This window comes from Caloenas nicobarica, chromosome 6 (assembly GCF_036013445.1).
Source record: "Caloenas nicobarica isolate bCalNic1 chromosome 6, bCalNic1.hap1, whole genome shotgun sequence".
NCBI classification, from domain to species: domain Eukaryota; kingdom Metazoa; phylum Chordata; class Aves; order Columbiformes; family Columbidae; genus Caloenas; species Caloenas nicobarica.
Window position 1 is genome coordinate 23,665,023 of NC_088250.1, and position 18,132 is coordinate 23,683,154.

Sequence of the window (18,132 nt, forward strand, 5' to 3'; positions counted from 1 at the left end):
CTCAGTAGCATGAACAGAGATTTGCTGTTTGGCTACTCATGATGTTCAAACAGCTGATTTCTATCTTCTCCAACAGAGGTAATTGGGCAGTTTGTTGTCCCAGGCAACTGCATACTTTGCCTATGCCAACCAGTCATTATCTAATTGATGATCATTATTGTTGTGAAGGATTAAAACAAAATCTAGAGCTGTAACTTGAAATTTTAGAGAGAGAATCGACAGAAAAAAAGAATGATAAAAACCAAAAGGTGATGATTAAGCAACATAAATCTGTCAAGAAATCACAAAGGCCATCTTAGCACAAAATTGGATTCAAAGCTCTGAAGACACTCCCAGCCTTATTTAAAATTGGAAGCATATGTAGCATAGATGGGTGAATAAATGAGAGCACACAGGATATACATGGTAAAAGCAACACAGATACCCCATGCTAGCTTGAAAAATAAGGGATTAAAACCAAACAAACAAACAAACAAAACCCATCAAAAACTATCAGGACTTAACAGTGTATTGAGTATATTGCTCCTGTACAAACAGTTCTGATTCTTATGCAAATGCTGTAGTAAACTTTCGTTTACAGGAGGGCTAACCATAGAATCATAACAATAATGAAATTGAAAACATAGGACTAACAACATAGCATTAAAGATTATTTAAATTGGAAGAGGAAAGGTACTTCTCTCAGGAAGACTCTTGTGGAGCACCACAGAGTAAAAGGCATAGTCAAGTATGGTAAGAACACTGGACTGACTGCCTCCTTTATAATTTTATTCGCCAAAAATATGATGGGAGATATGATCAGAGCCATTTCCTCAGACTTATCTTTTTCTAATGATAACAGGTTTAATTGATAAACGCCAAGATGTTGAAACAGATCAGTAACACATCTCCAGGCACATATTCCTCCAAATTCTCTTAAAGATCTTGAGAAGGAAGTAGTTAAAATGCCAGCAAAGAACCTGAAATCACTATTTCAAAGTCAGCTGCTATCCTTGAGGCCAGGAAATGCCATATATAATTTTGCTGTGGAGCAGCAGGGTCCACTGGGGAGGTATTGCTGGGCTCTGACGAGGGTGATGCCATGAGGGGCGATGCCACAAGGGGGCAGGGGACAAGGGATCAGCCGTGTGGGATTGATTTTAGCTCCAGAGACATCCTCCCTCGGTATTTTGGTCTCTTGCAGAGCTGGCATCTGTACTACTTTACAGATAAAACATATATCTCCATGGCATTCTCCATTTTTTTCATCGCAGTAGAGAGGCACATTTATGATTAATTCAAACTTTGTCAATTGTATGCATATTTTCCCAATCAAATGCAAATTCTTTCACACTGCTTTCTCTGTGTTAGTGGCAAATTGTCCAGTTTTAATATATTTTCCTCTCGCAGTTCTGTCACTATTGGCTTGCTACAGAAAATTGTAAAGTATTGTGCACAATGAGTATTAAGCACTCCAGGAGCAACAGATCATCTACAAGACCGCAGGGGTGTAAATCACCAAGATGAAAGATTTTCTGATGCCATCCATTGTTCTTGTGAGTTAATCCCCTGATAAAAAAGACATCTCAGATCCTGTCTTTCAGCAGCAGTTATCTTGTTTTGACTGGGGTTATCTTGATCAGGTTCTAAACTAACCAAGGTGGAAAACAAAAAAAATTGGATTCAGCTTAATGTATCTTCACATAATTAACATCAAACTTCTAGTTAGCATCAGAAGACAGAACAAAAAAGGACTTCCAGCGACATGAAGTTCTGGCCCTTGATATTTCAGTTTACAGGCAAGCATGGTGTGTCTCAAACTTAACATGAAAAGAAGAGGCTTCAGTGCGATCTGAAGCCTCTACTTTTTAAAAAAAAAAACACTTTTTTTTTTTTCCTGCCAGGTACCCAAAGCACTTGACTGTGGACTCTACTGACCTGTAGTTGATTTAGTTTGCTACTAACTGTTCAATATTAAAAACAAACACTGGTTGTTCAGTACAGGTCACAATTTTATTGTGATTATGTTAAAAAACTACACTTTAATAGTTACTGTTTTGCACACAGTAATAGCTACTGCTATAGAAACACCAAAGTGCAATTTTTTAATGTAAAAATGAAGAATGAAGTCACTGCTGGCCATTATGCCTTGACTAGATGTTAGGTATTATATCAAGTGTTAAAATAAATATGCTCCTCTTACTTTATGTACACAAGTTCTACTGCTGTCTTTGGGAACTTGAGTACATTTTCAGGGGAATCTATAGGTGTTCTTAGTCAAGAGAAAGAGCCAAAACAGAAAAATTCAAACTGCAGCCTCATCCACTGTCCAAACTACATGAAATGCAAGTAAAAACATTGTAAGAGTCTTATTCTCTACTGTAGATCAGAGTCACAAAGGTGTTGTACTTCTCCAGATATTATGATTACAAAGACTATATAGCTGTTATTCCTTTGATTCATACCTCTGAGTATAGAAATTAAAACATTTGCTTCTGTAAATAAGTAACACTCACTTCCTAAGATTGATTATGCACCTGATTACTTACCACTTAATGTAGCTGAGGCTTTGTAATTAGTATACAGTAAATTACTGTGCAGCCTTCTAAATACAATTTATGTATATAAAAATTATATTTTCAGACACCATTTGCAGTTGCGTAAATCAAGAATGATTGCACTGAGATTAAATGAAATTAGTCCAGAAATGTATCCACATACCCAACAGACAGTGTCCTTCCTCTGATAAATATAGAGAATGACACATGGTAACAGTGAAACAAAGGCCACACCTGAGAAAAGCCCACGGGAATAAGGAAACACCTGTTTGTGTTGCGGAAAAACAGGTGGGAGGCGGTGGTTTGCCGGCTCAATATCCTGTGCTTGAGATTACAAAGAACGGTGAGCAGGTGCCTCTCTTTTTTTTCCCTGTGAGTTTATTAAGAAGCCGCCGCTGCCTTGCACTACCTTGGAGATGCCTTTCCAGCATCGCATGGCTGCCCCCACCTCCCTCCCCGTACCACCTCGCCGAGGTCCCCCGGTGCTGGCTGTGCTCGTGCTGAATGCACACCGGTCTGCCCGCTGGGTAGTGCAGGAAGCCTTAATTACAGCCTGAAAATAATACTCGCTTCCCCGGGGAGCTTCGCGAGTTATTCCTGTGGGGTAGGAGAAGCTGAGAGGGGCGAGGCGGGGCGGGGGGAACAGTCGCTCCCCCGGCCCGGCCGAGGGCGGTGACGCCTCCGTGAGCGCCGGTGGGGCGGCTTCAGCACCACGGCCAGCTCCGAGCGGGCGGTGCGCTCCGGCCGGGCCCCGAGGCCCCGACCCCGGCCCGGGCGGCGGGGCGGAGCCCGGCCCTGGACGCAGCTCCCGCCGCGGGGCGGCCTCGGTGCCCGCTCGGTCCCCGCCCCGGGCCGGATAAGGGCTGCCTGCCCGAGCTCAGCCCCCCGCGCCCGCAGGGACCCGGCGCGCCCCCTGCACCGCCCTCTCGGCCCCCGAGCAGAGCCTCGCACCCGCTCGGCACCCGGGGAGCAGCGCCCAGCGTCGGGGGAATCCCCCTTCCTCGGCGGGAGGGGTACGTGGGGCGGGGGAAGTCCCCGTCTGGGTCACGCTGCGAGAGGAGGGGGCGATCCCTTCCCTCGGGGCGTGGAAGAATGCCGAGGGCTCCGGTGGTCCCTTCCCTGCCCTCTCCACCATGGCTCAAAATCGACCCCACTCGCGCCTCCCCCCTCGCACCCCCAGACGGGGCGTGTACAAAGCACCCTCCCTCCCCCCGCCCTGGCAGCGCCTGGGGCTCCCCGCCGGGCCACGCTCAGGGGCCGCGAAAGGGCCGGCGGTGACAGGAGGGCGGAGAAACCGGGGCGGCCGGAGGTGGCGGGTTCCCCCCGCCGCCAGCGCCCTCGGTCTCCGCTGCCCCCCCGCAGGCGCAGGGGTGGGGGATGTGGCACGTCGCGGTGCTGCCGGGGTGTAGCTCATTCCTGATGCCGCTGTTTGTCGCTGAGTTTTGAAGAGATTTATTGGCTGGCGCTTGCTAAACCACGCTTGAGTAATCCGAGCTGCTGCGCGGCGTGGTGAAGCCCCGGAGGGGGGGAACGTCACTCCCTCTGGCAGCGGAGCAACATTAGCCTTCCAGCCCTCTAACCATCACTACAGCGTCGGAAACTGCCGGGTCACAGCCATTTGCTTTGGAAAATTGGCGATGTTTGGTGCTAGAGATCGATTACCCTTGTAATCTTTCCCCCCACCTACTCCTGCTTACCCCACCCCTACCCGCCCCAGACAATAGCATCCGAGCTCCTCCGGGAAAAAAATAGCAAAGAAAGCAAGGAAAGAAAAAAAGAAAGAAAGAAAAAGAAAGAAATTGGGGGATGGATGTGACTCCAATAGGAGCAGCGTGTATCTAGAAGTGGTGCTAATGGGAAGAGATTTCCGAGCTCCGGAGGACGATGATTTGTCACAAAGGGTAGCTGGCTCGGTGCTGTGGGCTGGAGCCGTGTAGGAGATCCTTGGAGAAGTCATTGTGCACAGAAAACCGAAGACCTGTACAAACATGCCTGTTCGCAGAGGTCATGTGGCACCACAAAATACATTTTTGGGTACAATCATACGAAAATTTGAAGGGCAAAGTAAGTTCTCTCTTTCTATCTATTTTGCTACAGTAGTTTGATTCTGCTTGTGTCTAAATGGACAGCAGCTCCAGACTGTTTTAAGTTTGTAGCTTGTAAAGAAAACCCCACAGGTAAGGAGGGGATCCGTGGCAGGAGTAACATTGTTTTTGATCTAGAACAGATATTATCGACTTGAATTATGTGGCTTTTTTTCCCCTGGTTTCAAGGAATAGTTTTTATCTTTGACTGTATCCATATTGTATAGCTATAGAAGTTATATCTCTTACCTTCTTCTGAACTGGTGAGATGGCTCTAAAAGCAGAGTGTAGAATCTTGCTGCCTGTGCAGTGTCTGAAAAAATCAGCTAGATTTATTGTTATTATTGTTATGGTTATTAATTATCATTAATTATCATTGTATTTTCAAAATAAAGCAGAACAGTCAGACTTTGATTTAGAGGAAACAGATAATATGCAAAAGAGTTATTAAAGGGAAAATACTCTCTTACCTTGTTGTCATGACTGCATTTTAATACAGCTGTCAATTATTCCTGCTTTGTTTATGGAAGCTTAAAATATCTATCAAACCAGTGTGAATGCATCCTCAGGGAGAGTCTGTGAGATCTTTTCCAATGCACCAGTTTACTACCTGTCGAGGAGGCTGAAGCTGTTTTTCCTGGCTGGAACTCTGGTTTACTCTAACAGTAAAGAGGAACACTTGATGCTTAAAATGAATTTCATTTAGAAGCACTAGTTTTTATATATGTACATTTATTTAAATATTTAGCATATTTTTAGTATCGGTCTGATGCAAACCTTACAGCTAACTCTAGTTTATATACTTCATTATACTTAAACCCACACTACCAATTTAATAAATTATTTGAGAAAAAAAAATAAGACAGTGTTTGTAGTCCTAATTTATCTAAATGCTAAGTCAGTGTTGCTACTCAAGTAAAGTTTTTATGCAGTAAAGTGTATATATTTTGAAGAGAATAAAGCACTACCTACTACTAATAACTAGGCAGGTGATAGTGAAAATTTAGCATAATTGAAAGATAGTCAAAAAAGCAAGAATGAATCTACATTTTTCTCTCCAAATATTTTACTGTGTTCAAAGGTAGAATATCTTTTAGATTTTCAAGACTTGTACTGTTAACTTGGTGCTGCGTAAAAAGTCTTCTATAAAGCAAGGGACCTAATAGTGTGATTAAGTAAGCAGAAATTCATACTATTAACAGTAAATGTATCAAAGCTACACATTTATAATTACAATGGGAATAGTGCGTTATAGTAGTAAAATGAAATAACAGTTGAAAACTTTTGAACCTTCCTGTCAGCTGAGGATTTGGGAAAGGATGATGCACTGAGGCACAGAACTTCAACGGATAGTGTAAAATGTTCTCAACATCAAAATCTTTGGTTTTCATGTACCTTCCTATTCCTTTTTTTTATTAAGGAATATTTTCTTTTATGAATGTAACTTCTAAAACAATCACAGAGAAAAAAAATCATCATACTTTTTTCTAGATATTTTTGTTAAAATACTGACTATAAACTTGCTGTCACTCACCTCAATGAAAATCCTTACAGAGTAGACTGAGGTGGTTGGACCTTATCCCAGGAAGCCCTTCACTTGAGTAGAGCCCCCATCCTGAGGCCTCACATTCCCCCAAAAGAAGCTGCTAACTCTTCAAGGACTTTCCTGGAGTTACAGTTGACCGGGTGATGCTCATTGCCTGGGTTTCAGTGAAGCTAAAAAAGACAAAATTTTGAAGTCAAAGAAGTTTTTCAAAAGGCTTGCATAATCTGGTATATTGCCTTAAAAGACAACTATCTTCATCTTTAATGTACTCTAAATTTATTGGAGTTTCTTTAAAAGCTATGGATCAAATTAGCTACTTTAAATGACTGAAAATCTCTGCATTTCAGGCATCCCAGAGAAAAGAAGGGTTGTTTAGCATCCATCTATGCAATCAACACTTTATGAAATGTTGAAGGAGTACTAAAAATGCATCACTTTCTTTTATTGCAGATAAAAAATTCATCATAGCTAATGCTAGAGTGCAGAATTGTGCTATCATCTACTGCAATGATGGATTCTGTGAGATGACCGGGTTCTCCAGGCCAGATGTCATGCAGAAGCCTTGCACCTGTGACTTTCTTCATGGGCCAGAAACCAAAAGACATCATATTGCCCAAATTGCTCAAGCACTGCTGGGGTCAGAGGAGAGGAAAGTAGAAGTCACCTATTATCACAAAGATGGTAAAGTCTGGTTTTATTTTCAAAACTTTTGATGTGTTTGGTCATCAGTTGATTGGTGGAAGAAATGTGTATGATCTGCTGGCCAGACCCTTTGCTGGAGCAAATTGTAATTTCTCTGAAGTCCAGTGAAGTACACTTGTGTATACCAGTAAGGATTCTGCCCTGAAAGCAGTGGGTGTCTAGAGTATGTCACTGTACACTGACTCTAACAGCTGAACAGCTTGCACTGTGTTTGCAACTGTTGAACAAAAGTTGTCCTCTTGGTTGGTTTAAAGCAGATCTAAATATCCTAAAATAAACAGCCCTACAACAATGAACAGGTGACAAAAGCACAGAGGGGATGTCCTGTGAATGTGAATTTTTGTGAACTGTTTCATCTCACAGGACATAGGAATGGTGTACCGGTTTCAGGGAGCTTAACTGGGCCTGCCTCACACAATTTGAACCGTATCTTGATTTAAATTCAATATTTTACTGGAAAAAGTACAAGGTTAAAAATAGCAAAAATCAGCCTATCATTAAGAAAGCATTAGTTTATAAAGAAAGCGATAAGTCTTTTTCAGAGATGAGATATTGTAAAGTTGGAGTGCCTAAACCACAGAAGTTGTCCTAGAATTATGTTGTCAGAGTAAAAATTCTGGGAGGGCTAAACTACAAAGAGTTTCCCTGTTATTCAGTGAAGACTCAATAAATGAAGAGTGGCTAAATCTGCTATTCTGATGCTTTTAGCCTGTTAAGAGCATAAAATGAATAAACTATTGTGTTTGCAGAGTTAAAAAATGCATATGCATGAAAACTAATTATGATACATAACAGTTTGGGTTTTGGTGTTTGGGGTTTTTTGGTTTGTTTGTGGTTTTGTTTTGTTTGTTTGTTTTGGTTTGGTTTTTTGATTACCCAGGGTTATTTACAGAAATATCCGTCTTTCAAACAAATCCAAGCAATGGATAAGTGTGGTGTACCTTCTGTCTCTTGCTGTATATGCTCTTGGGAGAAGGAAAAGGAAATTCATATTCAAATGCTGAGCTTAAATTAGCTCTGGAGAAGTGCCAGTGTGTTGTTTGCATCAATTTTAGAATCACATGCAATGGATGCTCTTGCATTTTAAAGTCACAGAGTTAAAGCCTGTTCTCAATAATTCTGTTGTTATCTCAGAAAGACTTAAGCAATATTATTTTTAGCTTAGGCTGGTATAATTCAGATAGGACTCGGGCCAATCATTCTATCCACGCTACCAACATATAAGCATATTCTTCTTAGCACATTCTCAGTAGAGTCCTTTATTCTTAGGTCTGGTTTGGTGGTCTGGAGCAGATTTTGGTCAAGATTTGTTGTTGTAGCTGTGCCTTGAACGTGGATTTCTTAGGAGACCTGACACCGGGTGTCTTTTATACATCAAGCCTGTGTTTGTGTTAACTTGGCATGTGTTGAAAATCATATTGCAAAAGGAGAATGTCATTGCTAACTTTCACAGCCACCCGCCTGCAGCACTCTTTTGAGATCTGGTCATTTAAAAGTGCTTCAGTCACCCAAGTTATTAGGAGGGAAGGAAAGGTGCTTAACTGAAGTACTGCTTACCTGTCAATTACCGTAAATATGTGTTTTTCTAAAATGATGAATTCTGGCATCATGCAACACACCATAACCTGTTTGAGGCAAACCAAAGTAAAACTGCCTGTAAAAATGACCATATTTTTTGTAAATAGTTTTGAATTTTGAAGCATGTTATAAATAAGAGTTATGGATCATTCAGTGTAAACTGTCTTATGCACTAGAGTTCTCAATGACTTCACTTCTGTGAATAATTTTATTAAATTACTACACCATGTATTGGAAGGTTAAGGAATTTCAAAAGCTGCAGACAACAGTTCTGACAGATTTGGATTGAATTCCTCAAAATTTTACTGGTCAAAATGTGAACAGGAGTTACCATATGCATTCCTAAATTTAAACAAATACAGGTAAATTATTTTTAATTGTAAATATGATTTAAAACATTAAGTCACTGATTACAGGCAAAAATTGACAAAATACAAGATAGGTCTGACACTCAAATGCATGAATGTCTGACAGCTTGATCATTTGTATATACAGATTTTTTTTGTTTCATTCCACATGATGTTCAATTTCTTTACAAAATGTGATAAAAAGATTTGAAGTTTATGTGGTATCATAAAATTCAAACGACCTAAATGACAGATATAATAAATGTCAGTAAATATTCCATAGCTATTCTGAATTAATGAAAATATATACTTCCTTTTTTTGTATTAACTTCTTCACTTTTTCAAATTTTCAAATTTGTTTTTGCAATATATGAAGTATATATATATACACACACTATATATATATAACATACTCCACATATTATAACAATACACAAAATGGTGATACCTAACAAGGACTTCCTCCAGATTCTGAAGCAAAATTAATTTAAAGAATTTTTATAAAATCTGAGATTTTAGTGCCTGGTTAGTCGCTTATTTTGTACTGTGTGCTCAGAGCAAATAAGAGAATATTTTAAGAGGTCAATACCAGCACAGCGAGAAATGTAACTTTCTCCATGTAACTCAAGGTATTCCAATGAACCACCCACTGCTTGAAAGTCTGATTTGACATTATATTTCATAGCCACCCATTGTATAATATTTAGCATAATACTAAGCACGCAGAGGAGGAAGACAGCTCATGAAGGTGTGAATTGCTTGAGGTTCCACCGACAGGAGTTTCTGAAGACAATATTACACAGTCCTGAATAAATGCTTAGTGAATTCCAAATAAAACCTCATTTCATATCATATTATCATTTACTCTGAATAAGCCAATGATTATATTAAAAATCATTTTACTATTTCAAAGTAAAGTAAATGTCAGTGGGATCATATATCCCATCATTTATAAAGCTAATCTGTCATGAGAAGTCCAGCAATGCAGATATCAGGAAGGGAATCACTCTATAACTAATGCTTTTTCTTTTTAGTTCTAAATACCACCTCACATAGTTTTAAAATATCACAGCTTTAAAGTTCAACTTAAAAGGATATTCTTGCACTAGAAAAATGGTCTTGCATGTATACTGGGAAATAGGATTCTGATGTTCTCTACTGGTCTATAGTTCACTTTTCTAAATGAAAGAAAGTGCAAGTTATGGAGTTTTAAGCATCTTGACGATGCAACACTGCTGCTGCTAGTTCACTGCTTTAATCTTTAGGTCAGATCACATGCTTGAAGAAAACAGGATGGAAGGAAAAAATTTGTAGCAGGTTGATTTTCAGAAAATGGCAGTTGCTTGTATCTACGCTGCCTTAAACAAGGCAGACAGAAGACACAGTGGCCAAAGAATGCAAATTCAAGGTATCATGGTTTTATAAATGTGTTATCTAGACTGGGCACATTTCCCTTTCCAGTGTGCAGTGTGGGGAGGGTGCAGAGGAGAGGCGGGGAATACTTGCAATAGCTTTGTGTAATGGTTTAGGTGACACGGAGGTGAGATGCCGGCATTACATACGCACCCAGCAGGCCCCATCCCAAACACACCGGCACCCTGTCTTCACAGTTTTTAACGTTTGCAGCTAAAAGCCTTATTAGCTCATCTTGCAGTATTTGTATCAGAATCAGATTGTTAGTATAGCCTCCATCTGCTTTTAATTTCTCCTCACTCCTTTTTCCTTTTCTAAGGGTATTTACACAATCCCGGCAAAGTTCTAGTTCTCTCTCCTGTTAGAGTGCCACAGTAGGTGATCACACAGTTATCAAAAGAATTAATTACAACTGAGGAAAATCGTTAATGGGAGCAGATGGATGCCAAAATTAAGGGTTCAAATTTATAGGTTCTTATCACACAAGAAGTTCCACAAATGTCAGTGGTTGTACTCACGGGATTAGACTCAGTAAATGTCTTTTTTTTAATGTAAATATACCTTTTTAAAAAGAACAATAGATAAATACAAACAAACCACAAGAACTATTATTTTGAAACAGATTTTTTTTAAGTCTTGCCCACTAGGCATTAACTTCTGCTTAATTCAAAAATTATACTCTGATATCAAAGTAGCAGTATAGTATATTCCTCACCATCTCACAACTTCATTTTCACAAATCATATAGGTATATGATCTGTATTATAGTTGAAAGTAAAATATTGTTTATACAGAATATCAATTCTTATTTTAATAAAGTTATTTGTGGTGAAAATATTTGACAGCTCTTCCTTTGAGGACTCCATTTTGCAGTTTAAGTCATTATTGCATAAATCATTCTTGACAGCTGTAAAATATTGCTTGAGGTGGTAAAGCTGTAAAGCTTTTGACATAAAAAATATAGTTATTTTGGGATTGAGAATGGATATATGATAATTAGAAAGGATTGTATCACACTGGATACTTTTTTACTTCTTACTCCATGCTTTGTGGACAACAGTGGGCTATATCTGAGCTTACAGTGTATACCTCTTAAAGGAAGGTAAAGAGATAATCTAAGTTTACCCTATACACATCAGATATTCTAGGGAATAGAATGTAGTGTAGTGTAGAAACACTACAGAAGAGTATAGGTTTGAGTAAAGATAAGATTAAGCAACTATTTGCGGGGTGTTTATAAACCTCATCAATTACTTGCCACTTACCCCCTTGAGAAATCTAATTTGCTGTATTTGACTGCAAACTAGACATAACTGTATTTTCAAAACACACTAACTTTCCAAACTAATATTTTTAAGGACTTCTAAGCTCTCTTTTGATGTTAAGAAAAATTTTAAAAGTGTATAAACTCACTGACAAAATAAAGTGAAAATGGTATTAATTGTTCTTAAGTAGAAAGATATGGACATCATTTAGAAGTTCATCATCTAGACTTCAGCCAGCAGAGGTGTTTTATCACCTGTTGATGTTCTATAAATGTGAACATACAAATCCATTCAAAATGGAACTGAAAAGACCCTTGCATGTATGTAAAGTCCCTCTAGAATAGTTCTAACATGAGGGTCAGCAAGTGCAGTTGTTGTTCTTGGTTTAAGAATTACTATTAATATCTGACTGCATTTTGATAAAAGAAAGTGTTACGCCTCAACAAAAAAAAGTCCGAGAAACCTGTCTTTAATGCAAGTTGTTTACAAACATAATTTAAAACAGAAAGAAAGAAAGAAAGAAAGAAAGAAAGAAAGAAAGAAGAACAAACAAACAAACTTAGATCAAACCCAGAATGTTATTGAAGGTGTTGAACTATAGGAAATGGAGGATCTTGTCTTATGTCTGTTGTGTAATGGTTCAGCCTTAGATTTTGATACTTGTCCTAAGAGATGGGACTGTCCCTTGTCCCGTTCAGTGTCGCTGGTTTTGCAAGAGGGAGCAACATCAGCAGCGAGCTGATACCTCAATGATCAGAATATCTAATTTACCCACCCCCATTCAGTTATGGCTCCCATGCCTGCCCAGAACTGTGGGTCACTTATTCACATTTCACAGGGGATACCTAATGATTACGATAAAGCAGCTCTCAGATATACTAAGCAAGTTTATTTATGGGCCAGTTTCAATCATATTTTTCAGTTCCTTGGCTTTCTTTTCTTCTAAGGTTAAGATGAATCTATTTTCAATAAGAAGAGGACTTTTATAGCAGATCATTTTTTCCTATTTATGTGTTCCTGGTAATGAGAGCCAGTATCTCAAATGAAAAGGAACAAAAATGAAATTGCCTTTGAAATTATTCTCTTTGTCACTGTTTAGGGTCAGAAAGGTATGATTAGATATATCTAACTTTAAAAAATAAGAATATAACTGCTATTGTTATAGCTACTGTATCTTTGACAGAAAAAAAAAAAAGAGTCTTACTCAGTTTGGAAAAATCCCTTCTGACAGTTTTAAGTTCCTGCATTGCACAAATAAAAAACCTGCAGGCTAGTGGATCAGGAGGAGTCTTTAATTTCAGTACAGTGTCCAGAGGGAACTCTTCTGCCATTGGACTTCCCTAGTACAGTTTTACAGCAGTCACAGGTTCAACTTACACTAATCAAGAGACCCAAGTTTCCCTTGTTTGAGCTACAAAGAATCAGTGAATGGCAACTTTCAAAAAGAAAGCCCCACAGTGGTAAGAAAGGTGTCACATTCTGAAGTCAAATGGCACTGGAAGGTTACAATATGATACACATACTCAAAATTAAAGTTTTTCTAATGGGTTTAGAATGATAATATCCCATGGAGAAGAGTTTCATCTTTTAATTAGGGATACCTTCACAAAGTTTTTTGTCTGCTTTGAATAAGTTTCTTTCAGTTTTAGTGAAAGCTATTTAGGTTTTGGGTTATGAGACAAAAGTCTACTTTTTGGTATGGTTTCACATTATTTTATTGTGTCCTCTTTTCATCTTTAGTGTGCATCCTTTTTAATGTTATGTTCTGAACAGAAAGTTATCCCATACTCCTAATTTGTATTATTGATTGGTTCTTTCTCCATCGAATTGGCCCAAAAGAGATGCAGAGAGCAAATCAGACACCATACCTTGCATGAGACATGGGGGAAGAGCAGCTGTTTTTCTAATAGCAGCCTTATGCATATTTAGTATTATACAAACTTCAGAACATCACACTTCAAATAGTACCAATGTTGACATTGGTGCTGTTCTCTCTGGTTTCAAGCAATGGAAGGAGAATAATAGTGTGGATTATGGCTTATTTTAGTGGTTTCAAGTCTGGTTTTGAAGTGTTCCCTACATATTTGACTTAGTGTATGACTCAGTCTGTGTGCTAGACAGTCCATATTCTTCCCGGCTTCCCAGCTAAGTTTGGAAAAAGCTTAATCAAGCAGTACAGGATTCAGAGGAGCAAGACCAAGCTGAATGGAAATTACTATCTCGCTCTGGAAACTGCATATCTCAAAAGCAATCAAAACTGTAGCTGTGAACCTAGATCTAGGCAGACCAGATGCATGACAATGACAGTGGGGTGATGTGGCTCTATAGTTACAGCTGGTTTGGCACAGTCTACATCTCTGAAAGTTCACATCTCTGAGATGAGAACAATTGGTGTTATAATTTCTTATAGCTTGAAATTTTTAGAGTAGTATATTGGTTTTGTTTTAAAGGAAATAACATACATATTTGAATTATTTCTTATAAATTAAATCAAAATTTCATTTGGGAAACAGAATTATAGCTGTAACTAGTCACAAAATGCTTTTGGACCTCCAGCATTTCCATAGATACCCCATGTTAAGCTCCCCTCACCAACTTTCTTGTACAATATAGCCTTTTCATTTCTATTTTTCTTAAATTCCATAATCACAGTGACATCTTATCAGTAGAGATCACCACAAAGGATACCAAAATTCAATCTACAAAAAAGTCAAAGTAAACAGTATAAAGAGGAGGTCACAGAATCATAGAATAGTTTGGGTTGGAAGGAACTTTCAAAGGTCATCTAGTCCAACCCCCTGCAATGAGCAGGGACATCTTCAACTAGATCAGGTTGCTCAGAGCCCCGTCCAGCCTGGCCTTGATTGTTTCCAGGGATGGGGCACGTATCACCTCTCTGGGCAATGTGTTCCAGTGCTTCACCACCCTCATCGCAAAAAATTTCCTCCTCATGTGTAGCTTGAATTCCCACTCTTTTAGTTTAAAACCATCACCCCTTGTCTTATCGTAACAGGCCCTGCTAAATAATCTATCCCCATCTTTCTTCTAGGCCCTGTTTAAGTACTGAAAGGCCACAATAATGTCTTCCCAGAGCCTCCTCTAGGCTGAACCCCAACTCTCTCAGCCTTTCCTCATAAAGGAGGTGTTCCATCCCTCTGATTATTTTTGTGGCCTCCTCTGGACCCTCTCCAACAGGTCCATGTCTTTCCTGCACTAAAGACTCCAGAACTGGAAGCAGTACATGCCCTGTTGACTTCTTCTGTTTCATTAACCAGATTCTAGTTATAGATCTCATTATACCTAGTTTTGATAATGCCCTCAATTAGAGCAGAATATATTCCAGCGTCATTGTTAAGAAAGAGCTACCGTATCATCAAAACCTAAAGAGGGTGTTTAAATGTCAGCATCATTAACTATTCCATTGCTGGTGGTTGAGTGGAAATTACCAGAGAAAGCTTAGGCCAGAAATCACAGCTGCCTTCAGTACTTTCTTGCCTGCTGAAATTTCTTGCTTTCCTGTCCTTGTGTCTCCATAGTACCATAGTCAATAAAAATCCTTTCTTTTACATTTTGCCATGACCTGATTTAAATCCCTGATTCGCCACATAAGACTGCAGTGGAAACCAGAAAGTCTTGCCTAAATAGGCAGTGCAGTTCAGTTCAGTTCAGAGAAACACAACAAGAGTTTACTTCAAATACCAGGAAATTAGTACTTATTCTATTAACCAAATACACTAAGCCTAGACAGTATCAGCTTACGAAATGTTTGCCTCTTTAGAGTAAATGCATGGGACTACATAGTAACATTGTTTCTGCTCCAGAAGCACTCCTAAGGGCCTGAGAGCAAGATACCAACACCAACAGATGCGGGACATGGCTTGTTGCACCCACAGCTTTTACAGAATTAAACTGCAAAGTTTAATTTTTGCAGCACTAAAAAATCTGATCTTTAGGTGTTACAGCACTGCTGGTAGAGACATATTTTGCCATGGCTAACTAGTATTAGCTGGTTCTAAGCTGCTACGTAAAAAAGACAACAAGTTATGAAAAAAACATGCGAAACACAGACAAAACCTTTCTCCATTTTAATCCACAGTGCAGGGGGGCAGAGATGACTTCAGAACAAGGATAGATATATAGTAGGGGTTTTGCCTTTGTCTTATACCTAAGCTCTTTGAAAAGCAGTTAATCATCATGTAAATACATTTCATCACTAACACACATGTTCTAAAGTTCTTTTCCCAGCTGTTCTCAGCCTTTGCAGACTGTGCCCTTTCGAGATTATTTATTTCTTAGAGAATTCTCTGCTGATTTTCATTCAAATCAATGCAAGTGTATCTCTGAAAATAGCTTGCACATTTCCTCCTTTCAAAACTCATTTATGCCAAGCTGCTTTACTCCTTCCTATCTGAAAAAAAAAATGCAAGATAATCTCATTAGTATTTTGCATGTTTATGGCTGTTGTACAAGAAACCATTTCTTTTTATAGTTTCAAAAGAACATGAAACTTCGTCATCCATAAATCCTATTGTCATGGTATTTAAGGTAAAATACTGTTACATTTCTGTCTACTTGCTTGAAAAATGCCTTTCAATTCACAAGTGGGAAAGGAGAAAAGGAGGAGGAAAGCAGAATGAAAGAAAGAAGAAAGAAGAAGGAAAGGAAAGAAGGAAAGGAAAGAAGGAAAGGAAAGAAGGAAAGGAAAGAAGGAAAGGAAAGAAGGAAAGGAAAGAAGGAAAGGAAAGAAGGAAAGGAAAGAAGGAAAGGAAAGAAGGAAAGGAAAGAAGGAAAGGAAAGAAGGAAAGGAAAGCTTAAGTCCATGATATTTTAAATAATGATAATACAAAAAAGGAAAATGTGTTCCTTTTTTTCCATCACAAGTGCCCAGCATTATTTTTGCGTGATAAAATATACCAGAAATCAATTTAACACCAAAGTCCATCCAACAGATATGACGACGCTTCCCAAAAGAACTATTTCTGGAGTCATGGACAACATACCATATTATGTGAGAGAATAACAGCCTTGAAGTACAAAACCAGGTATCTATAAATCAATATCTGAGCTTTCTCTGTGGATTAATGGAGTGGCCCGCGAACAGGTATAAAAGACAGCCTATGGGTAACGTCAATCCTGAACCAGTCTGTGCTGGTCCACAGTTCAGAGCATCTTCAGTGCTTCTGTAATTTATACCAATTGCTTCTGGCAAAAAGAATATGAGGTGGCTTTAGTTTTTTTACCCACAGAGTCTGAAATAAAAGTTCTGTAGAGGGATAAAGCAGAGTTTGAGTACTGTTTGATGGTGACCACAAAACTGAATTAACACATTGTTTCTCTTTATCCTGAAAGTTGCGAATCACTTCCCTTGCATCAAGAGTAGAACCCAAGTCTGAGGAGCTGCTCCCAAATGCTTAAGAAGTTAATTAAAACCTTTTAACTGTTACTGCAGCTACAAGCAGAGTTAGTGTCTAATATGTGTGGTGTTTTTAGATCAGGTGCAAGGTACAGGTGGCATCCCTCTTCCCTGGTTATTGTTTATTTAAAGAAGGGGAAAGAGGAAAGAATGCATGGTTCACAGACAGCTCTTCTTCCTAGCTGACAGGTATGCAATTCTATTTTATAAAATCAACTGCACAAACCAAGGATATTACAGCTGAGGGAGCTTTTCAAAAGACCATGCAGGTCTATTTACATTCATTTCTGGCTGTATATTTACCTCAATTATAAAACAACACAACAAAACAAAAACAACCAACCAACCACCACAAAAACCAAACACTGTCTCTGCAGAACTCAACATAAGCAAAACATAATTTTTAGCCAGATAAATACATTCTGTGTGGCTACTTGTATTTCTAACATGATTTCTCTCACATTTTAATGTGCAAGAGCATTTGTCCCTGCTTTATGGTAAATGAATGGTTTCCCTTTTAAGTAATAAATTGGTCTTAACCCCTTTTCCTTTCACCTTGGGATCATTTTCATGTAAATAAAAAAAAATGTGAATAAAGCACTTTGTTTCTAGTTTCTGAGGAATTTAAGAAAATATATCAACTGATTTTTGAAACTGTGGAGGAAAAAATGGACATGTTTAACCTTGATTATTACCTGGAAAGCAGATTATCCAAACTTTTTTTTTTGCCCCTTATGGACCATGGACACTAAAGTATTATCGTTCCAAAGATCGCACTGAGTTTTGGTTACTCTAAGGGAAATGACTGACCTGAACTTTTACGTGTAAAAGCAAATTTAGTACTAGATTTTCAGTTATATTTATTGTGTCATATACATATATTATAAAACAGCATTTCACCCTCTCAAGAATTTTAACAACCACTTTGAAGAACTGCCAAAATAATCTCCTACCCCATCATAGAATACAAACTGATGTTTTTTAGTCCACAACAGTTTTACTAATAGAGCACTATTCTTATTCTAACATGTACATTCAGTCACAGAGAGTCTGAACTGAACAGCAAATTGAAGTGACTTCAAATGCGCTGATTGACTAATGCAGTGGGTCTCTTACCTTGAAAGACAGATTATACTTTAAAAGCTCACAGTTCCAAACCATCATTCTCCACCGTATTTTGTACTTCTCTCTTTTCTATGACAATACACCAAGGTTGCATTGTAACATTTCCCAGTGTAGACAAGAGC

At 38.7% G+C, this 18,132-nt stretch overlaps 1 protein-coding gene across 6 annotated transcripts in view; it reads left to right on the forward strand.

The window, feature by feature from the left end:
- Positions 1–3,470: 3,470 nt before the first annotated feature.
- KCNH7 (potassium voltage-gated channel subfamily H member 7) overlaps positions 3,471–18,132 on the forward strand; it is a 224,974-nt gene continuing 210,312 nt past the window's right edge. For 5 of the 6 annotated variants that reach the window (XM_065637274.1, XM_065637275.1, XM_065637276.1 and 2 more), the window contains exons 1-2: positions 3,804–4,601; positions 6,618–6,848. In XM_065637274.1, coding sequence (XP_065493346.1) covers positions 4,526–4,601; positions 6,618–6,848 — 307 coding nt within the window. In that variant the 5' untranslated portion in view covers positions 3,804–4,525. Of the gene's footprint in view, positions 3,551–3,803; positions 4,602–6,617; positions 6,849–18,132 lie in introns of those variants that run through there. The other variant, XM_065637277.1, reaches the window with a different exon arrangement.